Below are 20072 nucleotides of genomic sequence, written 5' to 3' on the forward strand. Positions count from 1 at the left end.
CTGCAAAGAAACACAAGATAGAATCCCTTGTCCAATTCCCTCCCTGCACTCTGGGACTTTCAGTAAACCATGCAGTGGGCCTAACTTCTGGAGGGGCAGTGACACCACGGGCCAAGACTCTGGGCAATGCGCCAGTGAAGCCTTGCTGCCGGGGCAAAGGATTGATCATCTGATTTAAGGAGTCTACACTAAGCATAAACATGAAGACATCTAACATGATGACTCCATGAGCCAGGATTACTCCACTGCACGCACATCGCCTGACTCACAGCTCCTTGTTCATCTAGGCCTATGGTCAAAGCCCACGCACCCTTTTCACTCATAGGTCCAAGTCTGCCCTGTGGCATGTCTTTAAAATAAGATCTGTTATACTGTTGATTGTGATGCAAGAGCATCTTCCTCAGATGTAGCCTTATTGTCATTTTGGATCTGTGTGAAAATAGAGACATGTAGAAGAAGACCTAAAAGGTCCTTCGCCCTCAGCCCAGCTGACCTGTCAGAACTGCTGAGCAGCACCAAAGTCCAAAAAAGCCCATGAGAGCAATCCAGCCCAGCCGATTATCAGCAAGCCATAATGGGTTTTCTCTCGGCAAAGAGCCCTAGCTCAGCATAAATGAGACATAATTTCTTTTTGAACAGCTTCCCTGTGCCAAGGGTTGGATCAAAAACAAAAAGGTGAAAGATGTCTGCAACATGTCTTCCAAATGCTCTGCTACATACTGCAGCTATTACAAATAGAAGCAAAAACGCTGCCAAAAAAGCCTGTCTGTGTGGAATAAACCCACTGCTGGAATTTGGGCAATCTTTGTGACATTCCTTTCATGTTTAATCACAGTGGAGACTATGCTGAATCAGAAAGCATTGTCATAGCGTGTTGAGATAATTCAGTGATTAAACTGCACTATAATTTTTTAAAAGGTCACCAAGAGAAAGGAGTCTAGTGTAGAAGAAAAGTGCACATAATCACTAGTCAGACCGAACTCACTGTAGATATGACAGGAAGGCCTTTTTCTATTGTATACGACAACTACAAGCAACAAAAAATGTGTTGCACTGCAGTGCCATATAGCCCACTGTGTAAGGCATATGATATTAAAGCTGGGTGACTCTTCTGAGTGCTTCTAGCTCTTCCATAATTCTAAGATTGTTCACCATCAGAAGGGCCCTCTCGGCATTCATGTTTTCATCATATTTCTGATTGAAGTGAATCACTGCGATGCCCCAAAACACCCAAGCAGACAGGAACCAATCATCAAAAATTCTGGTCGGTCTCATTTCAATCATATTTCGTGGCATTCTGGTCAAAAAACAAGCTATCCTGGCATGTTTGTGAACGGTGCATACAATGTAATGCCAAAATAGTCAACTCGAGTCTTCCCTGTGACGTTTGTCGCACGTCATCTCTTGTTCTTGTGTCTTATATATAAAAAAGTGAAGGTACTAAATGCAATAGCAATTATCATCGCCATTGTTTGCTGGGAATTACAGCTCAAATTCAACCTGGCATCAGGTGCCAGAAATTGGAGGACAAATGACTGCAGGTGCAGGCAAGGCAGATAAAAGACAATTAAACAGATGGAGAGACGAGGCGAGTAGAGAGTGGTGGAGAAAGCTGGGACACCATGAGGAGAGAAGGGATAGACAGAACAAAGCATAATACAGCAAAAAAAAGTAGAGGTGGGGGGTGGTAAGACAAAGAGAGAAGCTGTTTATTTCCATGATTTCATAGCACTGGTAAACATTTAGATGCTGGCATTTCCTCTACCTTGTGGGGTAATTAGAAAGTGGAGGAACATGTGTAAAATGGTAATGAAGTCCTTTTCCACAGTACAGCCTCCTGGCTGTGGTTCGCACATTCAGAGTGTACATAAACCTGTCATCAGATATTACTGCTAAAGTGAAAAAATGTACAAGTTTTACACTAAAAAGATGCTGTGTTAGAGAACAACAGAATTAAACTGGAACAATAACACCAATGACCCAGTGAAAGCACCCAGGTCAGCCTCTCATTAGCCTGCATCTCAGGCCTCGATTAGATGGATTTGTTGAGCAGCATTACTGACAAGAAACCCTATACTATTAACACTGCTAATTACAGCTCAACTAAGGCCGAAACAAATGATTTTATTATCGATTAATCTAGATCATTTTTTCTGTTATCTGATGGATCATTTTGTCTATAAAATGTCAAAGTGACGTCTTCAAATTGCTCATTTTGTCTGACCAACAATCTTAAACCCACGTGTATTCAATTTACAATTCTATAAACACTGAAAAAAGCAGTTAATTCTCACATGTAAGAAGCTGAATCCTGCAAATATTTTGCATTGTTGCTTGATGAATACCTGAAATTTCAAAATCGTTGTTCATGAATTTTACTATTGATCTACCACTGACTGATCATTCCAGCACTGAATTCAACACCACGCTGGTGACTTCCTTAAATCAAGAGAAAACTTGGCTCGTTTCAACGGAAGCCTACATTGCTGGCTGTATAGAGACACCGCAATGTAATAAAACTCTCACAGATATGCCATATAAAATGTGATCTACTCAAATGTCATCAGTCACTCCTAAGCAGAAACACTGGTTAACAACAGATGAATTGATGGGTTCCTCTACACGCCGAGAAAACAGCAAGAAGAGAGTAACTACAAAGACTAACTACTAACTACAAAGAGTGCAGAGGGGAAAGAGAGTGGGGTGATGAGTTGAGTGATAGTGTGCGTCACTGAGTGACAGACACTGACAAAGAGAGAGAGAAGAAGAAAGTGAGGCCAGGTCCAGCCCATGGGAGATATTTAAGAGCAGCAGTCGTGACAAGAGCATCAGGGTCATAACTCATTCTGTCTGTCCACTGTGGTTTATGGACTGGGACAGAAACTGGTTGACAGAGAGGAGAGCCCCCCCCCCCCCCCCCCCCCCACACACACACACACACACACACACACACACACACACACACTGGCCTATGTCCTCGGCTGCTGTACACAGAGCAAGCTGCTGACTGGGCACTTTGGGCCTGCTCAACTTCTCAACAAAAGGCCTGTTGTCTCCCTCTCTCTTGCTCCCTCTTTCTATCACCCTCCTCTGTCTCTGGCGTGTCCCCCTATTTAAGTGTGTGGAGAAATGAAACCACTCAGTGGGGGAAAGAAATATAATGAGTCAGAGAAAAGACTTAAAAAAAAAAGGGATGGACGGTGAGTCAGAGAAAAAGACAATAAAACATGGGAACAAGAAACCAAGACGATGAGAAAATGAAGGCAAACAGACAGCAGAAGAAGAAGATTGTGGACGTTGCATCCTGTCAGGGAGAATTGTGTTGCCCTCCTCTCAGAGTGAGTTTAAATCACTGTAACAGGCCCCTGAATCTGAAAAGAGCACGGGGGGGTTGCAAGTACATCCATTCTACTGCTCTATTCCTTCAGGTAGAATATTGTCCATGTAGCACAAGGGGATGAGCACACAACCCGAGGCATGAAATTAGCTTGATTGGAGCCGCTTGGATTTATGAAATTCATTAAATTCGGTTTGCGAACACAGAAATGTGCTCTCGCTCTGCAACAAAACTTCAGAGCAACAGTCATACTGAATATTCTGAGTGAATGTTCTGCTCTGCAGTTTAATCAGAGATAGAGCGTTTGTTAAAAAAGAGTGAGCCACAGTCCCCCCGGCATACTGATGCACAAAACAGGCTAAATAATGAATGATTTGTTGTTGTTCTCTACAGCAAATGTGTTGGAGTTTGCCAGCAAAACACTAATAATTTACAGAGTCTGCACTTTAAACAATTGAACATTTGTGCGTGCATGTGTATGCTTTTCCTTTGGGGGTGAGATTGTTTCTTTGGAGTCTGGATGATTTCATAAGTGTGCATGTCTGGAGGCTCAGCTGGCAAAAGAGGCAAATCTGAGCACAAGAGCAGGCAGGAGGATGACTTGAGAGCAGGTTGCTATCAGCAAGACTCATCACACACTCATATTCCCTCTCTTCACACACCCGGCGATGTTCGCAAACACACCGGGGCTCTGAAGATTTCATCCCTATGTGCGGTTTCTACCAGCCTCTTTGCCTGGAGGTACTCTGTGAGTGGCTTGTCTTCAGTCGCTCACAAGTGTGGTTAAAACGCTGTAATCGCATCAGCCGAATCACAACACTAAAAGATAATAAAAAGCACATAAAAAAAACCCAACAACACTTGAGTCAAAACAGAAGGAGCCAAGAGCGTGGAAGCTAATACAGAGGACTGTGGAGGCATGATAAAGCGTGTCTCACAGAGAGAGTTTACACCAGAGAGAGGGGAGCAGGGCCTAATCCTCTGTTGAATAACCACAGGCTGACTAGCCAGACTCACTACTAGTGCTCTCCTAGAACAGGGCAGGTCAACTCTGGGGCCCAGTGCTACAGTCTATAAAAAGGTGTGTGAAGAAAAGCCCAAATCCACACTGTCATGTCCAGCCAAAGTCAAGGGACTAACAGAGGGACCAATTTCGCAGCTGCTCACAGGTAAACAACTGACAACGTATTTCAGAGTATTTCAGGATGAGTGTTATTCTGTAGCAGCAACACTCAATACAAGGAAATAATAACACTCAAGGAAGCATTAGTGTTCCAGTCAGCAGAGCAGCAAGACACCAACTCAGCATTACCTGCTGAGGTCTGCTTGCTAGTAATAGACAGATACACGCTACAACTTGACAGCTGTAAACTATGGATCACATTGTGTATTTAAAAAAAAAAAAAAAAGGACACAGTCATGTCTGTTTGAAATAAAACTTCAGCCATGTCATAATGATCTGCAAGATTGTTCCACATGTGGAATATGTCAAAGAGAAGCAATACCCTGCATCTCCTCCCCACTTTTGGATCTCAAGGCTCATCCTGCATTCAGGCCCTCGGGGCATGACACTGGTTGTGAGTAAGCCACTGGCTTCAGTCATTCAGACAAAGCAAAACAGGCAAAACTAGACAAGGCTTTTACACTTGGTTGCCCTTTGTGTGCAACAACAACCAAAACCACTGAAGTGGAGGCAGTTGCTGTGAGGACATACAGTGCAAATCAAACAATGAATAAACTATAATTAAAAATGTGGCATTAATGCAAGACTGGGGAAAATTCTGGCTAAATCTGTTATTGTCAGGATAGCAACGTGGTTCTCGCTCCAAATGGCAAAGTGGACTGATCTACGCCATGCTTCAGGTTTGTAAGCACGCATGGGTAGACTGCAAGCACACACCATGTACAGGTCGATATGGACCTACATGTCAGTGGTACAGCCGTTGTCATGGAAACAAATCGGCCGAATGTACCATAACCATATCATGCCACTAATAACAAATTGCAGTTGGTGTTGAATATCAGTGAATTGATCTTTTGTTTTTTTCCTCCTAACAATGCACAAATATCAGACTACATTTAGTAGAAATCCTCTCACATGCACCAGACCCAGCCAAACCAACTCTACACCACCATGGATGTGTAATCTGTGTATTGCAGTGACTGAGAGAGAGCGAGCCTTGCAGTGCTGGATGGCTGAGAGTAATGACAGAAGAGTCCTTGGCTGAATTAATCACAAGCTGTGCATTAGATCTGCGGGGAATTGTGAATGTTTAGTTTAAAAATACAGACCAGTGCGTTATGTTGTGCACATTTAAAAACAGAGCATGACGCTGCTCTCTGTGAGTTCTGATTACAAAATGTGTAACCATGCTGCAAGGAGCACTGTCGCCTTCCCTTGCAACCTTCACATGAACCTTTATTATCGTTTAATGCAGATTTCGGTTAATAATAAATCAAGCTCCCAGCCTTGCTGTTATGTAGCTCTCCACACACGGTCTACTTGCGACAGACCACCCAGATTGTACTCGCGGTGGCACGGGTTATGCAGTGGCTGCTCCACTCGTTTTTAGATTCAAGTGAAATCGTGTTTATGAGTAGTTAGTGCCTGAGCTCTTACCGGTGGAGTGGTCCACAGGTCCTCCGCCGTTGTTGCCGAACAGGGCAGCATACAGGTCAGGGTATGCCTTCTCCAGGGCCACACACAGGTCGAGGAAATGGTCGCTCTCCTTGTTCATCAGCATCTTCAAAAGGTGGTCTACTTTCTCGGCGCTGGACGAACAGTTCTGGTCCAGTTCGAACCTATCGAGTTGACTCAAGGTACCAGAAACGATCAGCAGCTCGATCACTCGGTCCGCATCTGTTATGGACTCCAGTAAGTTCTGGTGGCACTGGTCTAGCAACTCTTTGTGCTTTGGCTCCATTGCTATCCGCCGTAGTTCCGTAGCTTCCCAGCTAACCCAGACGGCCAAGTGGATGTAATATCCTCACCGATCAAAAGTACCGAGCGACTATTGAACTTAACTTATCGCGGCTTGCAGAAGTTAGCCGGAGCCACCACGGCATTAGCTTGCACGGGAGATCAATTTTTATAGCATATTGAAAAAGGCACAAGAAGCCATATTTGTTGCCCAAGGCTGTTGACTGCACTAAACAGCGATACATTTTTCCATCTTACTCGTGTGTGGCAGCTCAGGTCGTGTTTTGCTTCCTCTCAGAGTACGCCTCAGCCGAACACATTGTCCTCGTCTTGTGTATCATTTAATGCGCCCTTTGACGACTCAACTGCTGGGAAAACTCACGTAACTCCGCCGCTGATCCTCAGTTACACTGTATCCTCCGCCATGTCTGAGCAACTCAGCAGCTGCTGCCCGCTGTCAATCAACCTCCCGTTCAATGACCATATAAGGCGAAATGGGGCGTGGCTTTTACAAAAACACACCTATTTCTTCAATGGGCGTACACATCACCCAGTAGTACGTCCAAAATCCCAGGCGGAAAAAATGAGAATGGACAGAATTTACATGAAAATCTGGAGATGTATTAAAAATATCGATGGTAGTGGTAAAGATGGGTAAATAATGACCTCATCCTTAGAGTAAAGCAACAATCTTTATTGGCAAAATGCAAAGTGCATGTTTCTATTGTCTGCAGTGGTGGAATGTAACAAAGCACATTTGCTCAAGTAAAGTACAAATTTGAGACACATGTACTGTACTGAGCATTTTGTATTCTATTTATACTCCACTGTAATTCAGAGAGAAACATACTTTTCACTCCACAAGCCATTTAATTTACAGCATACTTACTCAATACTTTACAGATGTTTACAAACAAAACATATGATGGGATTATACAATATGATGATTAGACACATTTCCTACTACTAGCGATATATATAATAATAAAAATTAGTTCCTCCCCAACCAACTGCACCAGGACAATGCTAATTACAGATGAATGCAACAGTAATAATTATCCAGTAATATAATATATAATAGTATAACGTCACAGAAGCCATTTTTCTGCATTATGAGTACTTTTACTTTTTATACTTCATGTACATTTCAGTGCAGGACCTTTACTTTTAATGGAGTATTTTTATATTGCAGTATTGCTACTTTTACTTTAAGATAAGGATCACTTGTTCCACCACTGTTGTTATCTTTGTGTAAATCCCATCAGTGTGATGCAACTCACTGTATCACCACAGAGCATACTAAGATGAATTTATGTCATAAAAGATTCTGTCAGTCAAATAATTGATGAACCAAGTCATTTTGATCCTTCATCATAACCTTTTGATTCAACACAGACACATTAAATCAGCAGAACCTCAGTGGTTATCCTCACTGACTACATGAAGTCTTTTTATTTAGGAGAAATGCTAATGCACTGCAGTGATAAAAATATAAGGATATTATTCAGTCCTTGCATAATACTCTTGGTGTAGCCACAGGCTTATGTTCCATGTTTCTACATCCAAGCTGCACTGCAACCAATTGCAGTGTGTACTGCATCTGTGCGTTGGATATGATAGAATAGTGCAGTGAGCTATATGTGAACATATAAGCAACATGTGAGTGTGACAAATGAAATGTGTGTTTGAGTGGGATTCCTGAGATACAATGTGATGATGATGGATGCACTCCGCTTCCAGTCTACAGCTGAATAAAGATTGTTGGCACAGGGGCAGGCGTCTGCAGGCATACCTCTCAAACCGTGACCTTATTCATGCATGCACTGAATCTCATTGTGACATCTACAACCCCCCCTCCGTTTCTCTGCCATGCTGGCTCCATAGCTTGTGCAACCATGTGCTATCCCTTCAGATGAAAAATTAATTACAATTCATTCATATCAAAGGGAAGCAGGTCCCCACTGCTGACACAGATTGGACAGTTGTGTCTGTATCCTACTTCTGAGGACACGCATTTGAATAGAGAACAGCCTGATGCTTTTTATCTTGGGGATATGACTGAGTTTATTATTTACACAACAGGGCTGGTGTTTCTAGCTGTCTGATAATTTACTGAAATATTATTTAACAGATTTGTTTATCAGACAGCCCGGATCAGGGAAGATAATAGCGTTATATTTTATTGAAGAGACTGTCAGCAAGCATATCCATCATTTATCCTGGCCAAATTGTCTGAAACAGAAAAATTATATGGATTTCTTTTTTTATTGCCAGTCTGAATGGAGATCTAGCAAATGGAGAGCTGTCAGTGCTAAGGGTGGCAGAACAATTACTTTATTATCCACTCACTTTTGACATACTTTTATTGACTGCATCTAAATAATTCAATCTCAACAACAGTGTTATCTGTTTTATTTCAGTCCTGCGAGAATGAATGAGAATAATAGTGTTCCCAAGGTGTTGAATGAACGGTACCAATTCAAAAAGGAGGCTGTGACGACATGTTAGAAGAGTTTCTTGGTATCCTTCATCATCATACTGACACTAAGACATTTTTAATGTAAAGCCATCATTTCACTGCAAAACCTCAGACCTTAAGGCACTGTGAGAGGACTCCCAAATGATTAGAGCCATTATAATAGACATTAAATTAGGCAATTCATGATTTTTAATTAACTGTGAATTACACAGCCTTCAGCTGGATGCCTGCAACAGATGGGAGGTTTTTGATCATAATGATATCCAGTGTTGGCAGAGACATGTTGAAACACTTTGAAATTACCTTATAAAACTCATATAACGATGTCTAAATGATCTTCTCAAAAAACGATCTAATCGCATTTAATCTTCATTAAAATTCTAGTTATTGTAATCTAAACATCTATCCAAAGCCCTCTAGCCTTTTCTGCCATTTCTAGTCAATTTCAACATGGTGTGATCAAAAATGATTCCTCCAGCATGGCTGTTACCCAGGGGTCCCACTGACAGCACTGCAAACATGCTAGACTTGTTTAATGTGGCCAAGGCAGGTTTATGGATGCCATCAATTCCACAGGCTCCCCCCTCCACACTTCACAGAGTTATTGATCGTAGTGCAGTTAACTCACACACACTACTGTAGCCAGCCGAGCGCAGAGCCATATCTCTACATTTAAGTGTGTTCAACAGTATTTTAAGTGAAGCCAACAGGACATAATAAGGCATGGAGAGCTCCATGTGCAGTCACGCATGCTGGCCTTACACCCCTCAAGCAAAGAGAAATTATGTATTTGTATTGATTGAGTAAAATGCTGTGTATTTTAGAGTCACCAATTGGTTTTTGGCCTTGACTGTGAGACTTTCAACATATTCAGTGTCGGCGAGACACTTGTTTATTATGTTACCTGTACAAATTTAAACGGAATTGTGACCATGGTTATTGATCTAATATTTGATCAATATTCTTAACAGCTCTGCTTGTTGAAATTCACACTTCTGGTGTAGCTGTTGGGGTTGAATAAATACTTCACTGCCCTCTACTGGCAAAGATAGACATTATTACATTTTTGGGAGACATCTGTATCTAAATAAGGTCTGTTCATATGTTGTTTGTTGTACTTTTCAAATATTGTCAATGTATTTTGCGTGTGATGAAAATCAAATACTTGCAGTGTGAGTTCTAAATGTTTATTTTATGAGACCCATGAAGATAAAATCATCAGCAATGAAATGTGATGCTTGATTTTACATGCTACAATGACAGGTATACGATACACAAATTAAAGCATCTGCTGCAAATACAACACAACAATGATGAACAAAAAGTGAAGACAAAATATAAGAGAGATTATACAATTGGAAACATTAACAGACAACTTTGGTACTTAGCTGCTATGTATTCTATGTCTCATACTTTATTCAGCTTTGCTGAACAGAAAATTATCTGATAAACTTGCCAGATATCATTAGATATCTGATCATATTGGCACAATTGAAATAAAATATTTTAAAAATATATAGCTCTACAAATTCAAATGTAATCTCTTGCAAATTGATTGTATGGACATGTATATAACTCAAATATCCAGCAAAGACATCACAATTGAAAAAATATAAAACTTTTGTGCATACTGTATATAGAAAAGAAACAATATATAGTGATATTGAGGTTCTTAAAACTAGAAAAGTAATCAAGTAAACATTGCATTGAGAGCACTGGCATGGCATGCAGGTTTGCGGTTTGTGTATAGTGCATATAGATAAGGCAGAAATCTGATATTTATAGAAAATGTCTATAATGTTATGGAAGCGTATTGCTGCCACACCAGGAAAAAAAATGGATTAGTATCACGAATGTGATGAGTTTATTGTTATAATAAGACCTTTTCACGTTATTTCGACATACAAACATATCACATTATAACGGTTTTTTTTTTGCCGTGGCAGTAATACGCTTCCGTAATGTAGTAGATACTCCACTCCTTTTCAGTCACTGCCCCCGCAGAGCTTCAGTAGAAGTTTCTTGTAGTCTCCTGATGTGTCTCCCTGTCAATAAAATGAATGCATAAGCAAATTATTCAGATCTTTGTCTTACAAAATCATGTGTACTTGTTGCTTTTAAATTGTCCATGTAGCTGTAGGGATATTTGTAAAAATACAATATATGACAAAGATACTTACAGAGATGTGTGTGTACAGCGACTTGCCGTAGTTTTTAACATACTCCTGGCGAATATCCAGCATGTCAACCTCAGAGCGGGAGACCATAATCCGGATCAAGGTTGTGTCTTTGGTCCCAGCTCCCTGAACATATACACACACACAAATGCGCACATATCCAAACAATGAGGGTGACATATACATTAAACATTATTCTGCACTTATTTAGTAATGTATAGAAAATTCCTATCCAGAAATAACATGGTGTCTCACCTTCATGGCCTTGTAAAGTCTCTCAGCAAAGTAGGCAGATGTGTTCTTAATACACTTCACTGAAACAGAGAATATTTACTTATTCACGACACAAGCGCGATGTACTCATTCATTCAAACTTTGTCTCTTTCTTTTTTATATACATGATCTCTAAATTACTAATCAATGTAAAGAACACATTCTGAGAAATACTTTTGTGCAATCTGAAAAGTGAACTATGAAAGTTATGAATACACCAAAGAAATATAACAGGATGGCAATAAACAAGTTTAAAGCTGCATTAATCAACATTTGTATAAATCAGGACTGTTTGTCAGCTTGTTTTGTCAGATTTTCTGCCCCCTTGTGACCAAATATGAATGAATGCAGCTTTAAAACAAGGTTGTATTTTGAAAGAAATGTAAATGTGAAATCAGAAACCAAAACTTTGTCCAGAAGAGTGAAATGAAACACAGCATCAAAAACCATGGCAAACATCCAACACTGCAGTGCACACCACCTCACAATGAAAACACAGACTGGATGTGCAAAACTAATAGAAGGATTCAAATAAAACACATCTAAAAACAGGTTACTGTACCATAACCCTGTGAAATGTTGGCAAAAAAAGGAAAAAACAAAGACATTATGCATTTAACAGCACTCCTTCCTCCAGTACTATGTTTACTTTCAAACATGTATTAAGATAGCTGTAATACAGTATGTAATACAATGAGCATGGAAAATGTTTAATGGTTAAATGTTACATCACACATGTACAAGCCTCTACACTTGTCATTAATTAATCATGTGGAGCAGATTCTGACTCACACAATACATGGGTGTGACCCTTCTAAGGACTTGAATAGGTGTGTGTGTGTATTCTTACCCACGGCCAACATGCCACTCTCAAGGTCTCCGGACATCTCTCTGCCGATGCTCTTCTCAATATCTCTGCCACACATATGCTGGTACTCAAGAAACACTACACACACACAAGCACGCATACAAACAGCATCAGTAACATAGCTACCAAGGCACTGAAGTTGCCTTTGTGACCTCATTCTTAATTATCCTTTGGTAAGTTTTAAATGTTGAAAAATACCTGCTCTGAGATGGGGTTTGCTCCTGGCACACAAAATAGCGTTAAATTTGGACTCGTCTGTTCCCAGCTTGTTCTCTCCAGCAGCATACAGGGCCTATAAGGGGGACAGCAATGTGTACATAGCAACATGTTTTTTGTAATCAATAGGTCAAGTAATTAACAATATAAAAACGACCAAGCTGCCGATAAATCATCCAACATTAATTATTAATGAGAATGAAGCAGACTTTACCTGAGCATCTTGTTTAGCCAGAGAGATGTCAACAGCTTCTCGCTCGTCACGATTACCCTAAAAAAACAGCACATTTCTGATTTAAATCTGAAAGTAGTTGCTAAGAGACATCAGGCATACAGGTAATACATTCATATCATATCCGTACCTGGGCGAGAGAAATCAGGAGCCTGCGGAAGTGGCCTGAGGTATCCCCACTAATGGCATCCTCCAGTGACTTCTTGTATTCTGATAAAGTAATGGTACAAACAAACAAACCAAAACAGACCACAAACACATGGCTTCAATAGAAATACATGGATTAAAGCAATAGTGACGTTTGAAGGCTGATAATCAATATTTTCAAAATTGAAGTTGGTAATAATATGAATATTTTGTTTTCACAGTTAACATCTTTAAACATGTAACAACTACATTAAAATCATGAGGCATTCAAAGTCTTCACTGAAACAAAGACTGATGTACTAGCAGCTTTTCAGGCATTTACTGTAGGTAAGGTGACCACAACAAAACTTACTAGTAAGGGAAACTAGGATACTGTGGAATGCTACATTTTTATTATTGACTAAAAAGCTTAATACTAAATTACTTTATGTGTGACAGATTTCTAGCCGTAACGTCTGCATTTTCAATTGTTATCTGGATACAATGAGCTTATCCACTGACGTAATACACTCTTTCAACACAGTGTTGTGATGCTGTGTGATAAGGGGGGGGGACAGAACAGTGGGGGAAAGCAGTGCATTAATCGCCCTGAGGCATCTCACCTGCTTTGTAAACACGGTTTATCTCCTTGATTTCAGCATTGGAGCGAGAAGACAGGATCTCTATCAGACAGGCTTCATCAGTTCCGGCTCCCTGTTAGGAAGACAGAACAATGATAATCTGACAACCTCATCCTCTGGCTAACCGCCAAAATTCTCCCTGTTTATTTCTGTTTAGTGAATCTTCATTCAAACCTTAAACTAATGACATTTTTTGTAACATTTTATAATAATGTGACATGTAAAAATGCTTCTTTATCTAAGAACACTTTTCATAATAAGAAGTAAGCTAATGTTTTTACATTGAAAAACCACATAATAACGTGGATTATATTATATTCTATGATGACTAAAAGATGGTAAACACAGAGAAAATGATCAATTGGTTTTGTTCCTGAGCATTTACCTTTATGGCACTGTGGAGCTCAGAGGCATCAAACTCAGCTGGTGACTTCAACATGGCCATGACCAGCTTCCTGAAATCTCCAGACAGTTCTGAATGCAGGTCCTTAATCAGATCCTGAAAATGGAAACATGCTTGGAATAACTCAAAACCATCATTAACTGCTGCTGTGAAGAAAAGCTCTGTGGCGTAGCTATAATGAGCTCTGTCGACATCCAATCCCCTCTCCATTTTACTGGCAGCACTAGCACCTGTTGTCTGCTTGTCACCATTATGCACAGCTAGGTAATGCACACTGAGCCACGCATGATTCTGTATTGAGAATTGCTGTTTGTTTTTGTAAACCATAAAGTAGATACTCTCCTATTGGAATATGGCATAAGCTATCACATTAGCAACATATAAACAATAAGCATGAACAGGACTGTTACCTTCCCATAGGACGTTTTGTAGGCTCTGAGCAAAGGCACACGCTGTTTGATGGAACGACTCCCCAGTAAGTCGATGATGGCTTGCTCGTCAGTTCCTGCACAGACAAGCCCACAATGTCAAATCAGACACACATCACAGATAAAGAAAGATGTCTTTTATACTTACAAATGACATTTATACTTGAAAATAACAAATCTCTCTAAATACAAAAGCTATAATCTGAACAAAATTAAGTCTGTCCTCGCCTAAAGAAATTCTTTGTCAACTAACAGTGGTTAAATTTAAAATGTAGGAGCCTGGTAAATTAGTCAAAGACTATGGTAATTTGTCCAACTGTTTCTCCAGTAACTTTGTCCCTCCACAGATTGAACTGAATTCATGCACAATGATCTATTAATATAAAATCTTCATCTGTGCTCATAAAAGACCAAAGAATGTTTGTAAATACTGTTGTTGTGCATGTGACTATAATTTTCCAATGATCAGAAATGATCATTGATGATAAGAAAACGTTTGACCCATTATCCTAAAAATAAAAGACGATTTCTGGTAATCAACTACACACTTCTTAGTTGACCGTGACCCTTACAACCAATTAGTCAACTAAATAATTAAGAAGGAGCGGCCCAAAAGAATATACAGTTAGAACACAACTTCCCAAATGGACAACATCCACTGCACCATGTGCAACCACAGGATATTACAGCTCAGAAATAAAAACGACAAAATAACAAGTAGCACAACTTGATTAAGTTCTCTATTTATAGCACTCACCAAAGCCCTTCATGGCCTTCCTCAGGACCTCCACATCTTTGAGTGGGTCAGCTCCAGGAAAGTCCCTGATTGTTCCCCTGAATCCTCTCTGTGATATTACATTGTAAACTTAGATAAGTGTGGTGTGTATTTAACACATCACAACACAGAGGCATAATAAGACGACAGATATTTTAGTTTTTTAACCAATAGGGTCAAAAAAGTATTTTATTTCTTACATTGACTTGTGGAGCTATTGGCATGCCTCCTCCTCCTCCATAGGCTGGCATGGATGGATTTGGTGATGGGACCTTTGGGTACCCTGGCATGGGCGCTGGTGCTCCTCCATAACCAGCCATGGGTGGGTTGGGTGATGGTGCACGGGGGTATCCCTGCATTGGCTGGCCAGGCTGACCAGGGTAACCCATCCCTGGGCCTTGGTGTTGGGGCATGGTCCCTCCGGGCTGTGGGTACAGGCCATATGACTGTTGGTTAGGGAAGGGAGCACCATACCCTCTAGACTGAGTGGCAGGTGGGTACCCCCCAGGTGCTTGGGCGAACATGGATGGGTTTGAAGTAAAACCCCCCATGCCTGCAGAAATCTGGTTGGCCTGTGATTTAGAAAGATTGGCATCCCATTATATGGGCACAGATCCTTGAAGAGGAGTTTATGCAAAGCACAGATAGCTGGTCACACCTTTTTTGGATTAGATTTATTTATGGAACTAATCAATGTTTAACAAAGTTCAAAGTAAATGCCCCTTATCTTGGACTTCAGAGGACAAACTGAAGTTAATGTTCCTGATGTTTTGAACTTTGTCCAGTTACATGAAGTATCCCAAAAAAATGTGGCCATGCTATATAAGAAGAAGGAAATTCATATATCAGACAAGTCAAATGAGAATACAACAAAGACAAGACAATGAATCAGAAAAGTAAAAGAGGTAAAAAAGTTGTATTAGATGATAGATAAGTTGATAGGTATAAGAAGCATGGGTAAGAACAAAATATTTGACTGTTTTTCTCATGCAAGAGACCGAGAGAGAAGAAGAAGAAGAAAATGGCAATGCTGAGGAATTTTTGATGCAGACTTTGGAAAAGTCTTACCGTAAAGTGAAAGGATGTGATATTCCATGAATGGCTGTGTAATTCATTCTAACTGGAATATTCAACGCAATAATCTGATCATGTTGCATTTCATTCATATTAAGAATTTACTAGGTTCAGGTGAAGGTGATTTTTAGGCATAACTTACCATGCCAGCGTTGTATCCAGGGTTGGATAAGCTGTCAAGACCAATGGAGGGATATCCACCAGCAGGCCCGCCTCCCCAGCTGCCTGCAGCAGACAACAAAGACAAAGCTGTTCAGGAAAGTTGGGGATGTATTGTGCAACTAAATGCCTGAAAGAATTGAGAATATTAGACTGAGACAGGAATTACCCTTTTTACTGGAACTTACTGTTTCTCACTTTCCAACTAGTTAACGTGTAGGTGAAAGAGCGCTGGACAGAGAATGGGAGTACTATGTGAAAGATGGGCTGTGGGACTTGCTTCTCTTAGCAACAGCAGAGGTTTGTTTGTTTTTGAGGGAAAAAATTCCACTCAGTTAACTGCATGTCTCATGCTCCCTGTAGCCTGCAAACATGACATAACTGACTCATCCTTTCTAAGATAGGCACCAGAATAGCATAACACACTGTTTAACTCATGTTGCCCTGTATGTGCTAGACGAGAAAGTAGGTAGGTTTTGGTAATATGTTATATCATAACAACTCGAGAAGGTGGTACATTAGTTTATTTCTCTGAATTTGTTTTATAGTGTTTCTGCCTCTTAGTGGTCACAGATCATTTAATGCATGATGAGAAGATTGATACCACTCTCACCACCACTGTCTGTATGGTAAACATGAAGCTGCAACCAGCAGCTTGTTAGCTTGGCTTAGCATAAAGACCGGAAACAGGGAAACAGCTTGTCTAGCTCTGTCCATAGGTAACAATCTGCCTACCAGCACTTCTACACTAATTAACATGTTATATCTTGTTTGTCTAATCAATACATGCTTAATAAGCACTTTTCCCAAAATGTCTTACTATTCCTTTAACAGTGTGGTGTGATGGCTTACCTGGTGGTGGTGCCTGTGGGTAGCCTCCAGCCTGTGGTGGATAGCCTCCTGCCTGTGGTGGATAGCCTCCTGCCTGTGGTGGGTATCCTCCTGCCTGTGGTGGATAGCCACCAGCCTGTGGTGGATAGCCACCAGATTGAGGAGGGTAGCCGCTTGGCTGTGGGGGGTAGCCTCCTGCTTGGGGAGGGTAAACACCAGGCTGAGGTGGGTAAGCACCAGGTTGTTGAGGGTAAGCCCCAGGCTGTGGTGGGTATCCGCCCACCTGAGGAGGGTATCCAGGGTAGCTCATGGCTTTAAACATAAAGCAGAACTGTCAATCCAAGGGCTGCCAAACATGGCCTATTACTACAAAATGTAAGAATCACCTTGTGCAGCCACTTAGACATAAATGTACTTTATTTGTTGATAAAGGGCAATTCAAGGAAAGAACATTACACGGTTACGTATGGTAATGGCACCTTTAAGACGTATTGAATGCATTCACATAGCAACAAGATACACACCCATCTGTAAACCTACCCCTCCTCCTCTTTCCCACGGGGCAGAATTCTTTACTGGCTAAGACATGAACAATCTGAATTTTCCAGAGCTGGTGCATATATATAGTGTATGTCAGCACTGAAAAATGAAGATCTGACTTACAATAATCACATAATTAATTGTTATATTGGACATACAATACTAGTCTTCTTTATAGGTCAAGTTCCTTGACTCAGTGTAGTGCTTTTAAAATGCACCTATAGGCAAACAACTACAGGCCTACTCAACTGATTCTCCTGGTTTCAGCTATTTTCTATGAGCTGAGTTCATAATATATTCACCACAGTCTTTGTTTTTGAATGAAGCAATGTAAGTGTTACTGTCACTGCAATCTAATGAACGGCAAACTCTTCATTCCTGGGCTGTTAGATCACAGACAGTTTTAGTGGTGGGGTGGTGAGGAAACTTTTATTTTGGTTAAGATTATTATGAAAACCCTATGTTCCAATAGGCCTACTTGTTCCATGGTAAAACTGACTCCAGTGTACTTAATTGGAACCGCCTTCTCTGCTTTACATTTTAAGGACACAGAAAAAAGACGTTACTGTATTTGAATGAGCACACAGTGCAAAGAAGCTACCCTGTTAAACATAGACGTCAAATCATATGGGATAGAAGCATTCAAATTCAGTGTACAGCATATATTTTATATCCTACTTTGCAGGCAATAGTTATCCATGGTTACAAGGACAGTTAAGTAAATACTACCTCTTATACACACAATAATACTAGATGCTGACTCTAAGTGCCCTTGGGAAATACTTCAACAACGGGTAACACACATTTCAGGGTTAAGTGGTACAGGTTCAAACACCTCACATTCAATTGCTGTTCAGGTGCAAACCTATCTAATCTAACTGCTTTCACGTTTCAAACTGTGACCTGACAATATCCTCACACCTACGCCATATTTTGTTAGGGAGTTTGGGTGCTAATGAAGACATTTCTCATTTCATCAAAAGAATCACCAATACGAGGTAATTACAACCTCCTAAAGTGTCACAAGACAGTGACGATTACTGTCAGTTAATCTTAACATCATATTAATATCCTTGCTTCACCTCCTTCCATTTTGTTGTGACGCTGTCAGTTCACTCACTTTAAAACTAGCCACTTAATACATATAGGCTAGTGGGTTCACTGTACTTTTAGTTTAACGCTATGCTAAACAGATTATGTCATTCAATAGAAACCAGACATTTAACTAGCTTACAACACGAACAAAAGTTTCGTTTTGAACAGTGCGCTAGCTAATACAACGCTGCTTCAGGCCTGTACAAATCTCCTATTGAAAACTAGCTAAGTTAACTCCCAACCTAGTTTATGTGGCTTCATCAGCCGTGTCAACTGAAGCCTGCTCTACGCCGAAACTTAGCTAGCTAGCTAACCCTAAGGCTAACGTTATATAAACGAACACAATTCCAGTAACAAAACCAAGCTACGACCCAACGTTAGACGAGCATTTTGTTGCCTTAATGGTTGAGCTAAAGGCACTGGCAACTGCAATAAACGTTGGCAGGCTAACGACAGCGTCGAGAACAGCCGAGCAACGTTGGACCACAAAACGGCTCCAAAAGTAGTTGCCACTTATCCAAATCTAACTTATAACGTGTGCTAATATATAAAATGTATTATTCTAGCTCGGCTTGTTTGCGTAGTTATTTGATTTAATCACTTACTTCAGTCTGCTTGCGATCTCTTCCTGGAAAACGTATTTCTTTGGCCAGTCGCAGTATTGACTGTATTTAACTTGTGTGGGTGGGACTCATACTTTCCATTTAGGGAGCCCACGGGTGGGTCAGAGAGCCGTAACTGACAGCCGTCCTCTTACAACGTGACAACAGCCATACGCAAATACGTGTTCACTATTTCACAACATACATGAACATCAATGACATGACGGAAAATATGACAGATCTATGTCACCTGATATTACATATTATTATTAGTGTATTTCAGGCGTGTGGTCTAAAACAAACTGCATCCTAAATATAAAACTAATTTAAACCACCTATTACGTTTGTGTTTACTGACACACATGTATTAATTCTTAACAATCTTATTACATTATAAAATGTACGAATTATATATACTAATCAGAATTGTATAGGCCTATTACATTACTTTATATTATATTTTATAGCTCCACTTAAAGTTGAAACACAATTAAAATGGTGCCTTTAAATTACGTTTTTTTTTTACACTAAATAAAGTGTGTGCTTTTTTCAAAATAATGTATGACTGGTTATTGTTTGTATAGGTGATTGTGATGTGATGACAATCACCAACAATAGGCATTTTTACCTACCAGCTTGTCACTGATCCTACCTTTGAAAGAAGAAGAACACAGTGATAATGTTAGGAATTACACAACTGTACTGTATGTGTGTTAAGGACATTTGCCACAAGAGGGAGCCATTTTTACAGCTTTCTCCGTTCTATAGTGGCCTACCTGCCACCCTCAGGTTGGCTTGGAGGCTGGGACATGCTCAATAAAGAGCCCCAGAGAGAGAGGCCTGGGGCTGGTGCTGAGGTGCTGATTGTATTGATTGATTAACTGATTTGATTCGTC

The 20072-nt window shown here is 40.4% G+C and overlaps 2 protein-coding genes across 6 annotated transcripts in view; both read right to left on the reverse strand.

The window, feature by feature from the left end:
- dlg5a (discs, large homolog 5a (Drosophila)) overlaps nucleotides 1-6261 on the reverse strand; it is a 35313-nt gene extending 29052 nt beyond the window's left edge. Inside the window, exon 1 of the mRNA XM_070915433.1 lies at nucleotides 5958-6261. Coding sequence (XP_070771534.1) covers nucleotides 5958-6261 — 304 coding nt within the window. The remainder of the gene's footprint in view (nucleotides 1-5957) is intronic.
- Nucleotides 6262-9907: 3646 nt separating this feature from the next.
- Nucleotides 9908-19250, reverse strand: anxa11a (annexin A11a). 5 transcript variants are annotated; one of them, XM_070915439.1, is made up of 16 exons: nucleotides 17223-17249; nucleotides 16961-17159; nucleotides 16088-16174; nucleotides 15345-15352; nucleotides 15076-15300; nucleotides 14858-14945; nucleotides 14083-14177; nucleotides 13655-13768; nucleotides 13252-13342; nucleotides 12633-12712; nucleotides 12485-12541; nucleotides 12253-12346; nucleotides 12037-12132; nucleotides 11169-11227; nucleotides 10917-11039; nucleotides 9908-10781 (listed from the first exon to the last, which is right to left on the reverse strand). In XM_070915439.1, exons 1-16 carry the CDS (start codon nucleotides 17247-17249, stop codon nucleotides 10722-10724), a joined length of 1503 nt encoding a protein of 500 aa, XP_070771540.1. In that variant the 3' UTR covers nucleotides 9908-10721. The 5 variants fall into 5 exon arrangements, with proteins under 5 accessions (XP_070771540.1, XP_070771536.1, XP_070771538.1 ...); XM_070915435.1 differs by adding an exon at nucleotides 19180-19250 and having other exon boundaries at nucleotides 15076-15447; nucleotides 16092-16174; nucleotides 16961-17251; XM_070915437.1 differs by lacking the exon at nucleotides 15345-15352 and adding an exon at nucleotides 19180-19189 and having other exon boundaries at nucleotides 16092-16174; nucleotides 16961-17270.
- Between the last annotated feature and the right edge of the window lie 822 nt (nucleotides 19251-20072).

This window comes from Enoplosus armatus, chromosome 12 (genome assembly GCF_043641665.1).
Source record: "Enoplosus armatus isolate fEnoArm2 chromosome 12, fEnoArm2.hap1, whole genome shotgun sequence".
Lineage (NCBI taxonomy): Eukaryota > Metazoa > Chordata > Actinopteri > Centrarchiformes > Enoplosidae > Enoplosus > Enoplosus armatus.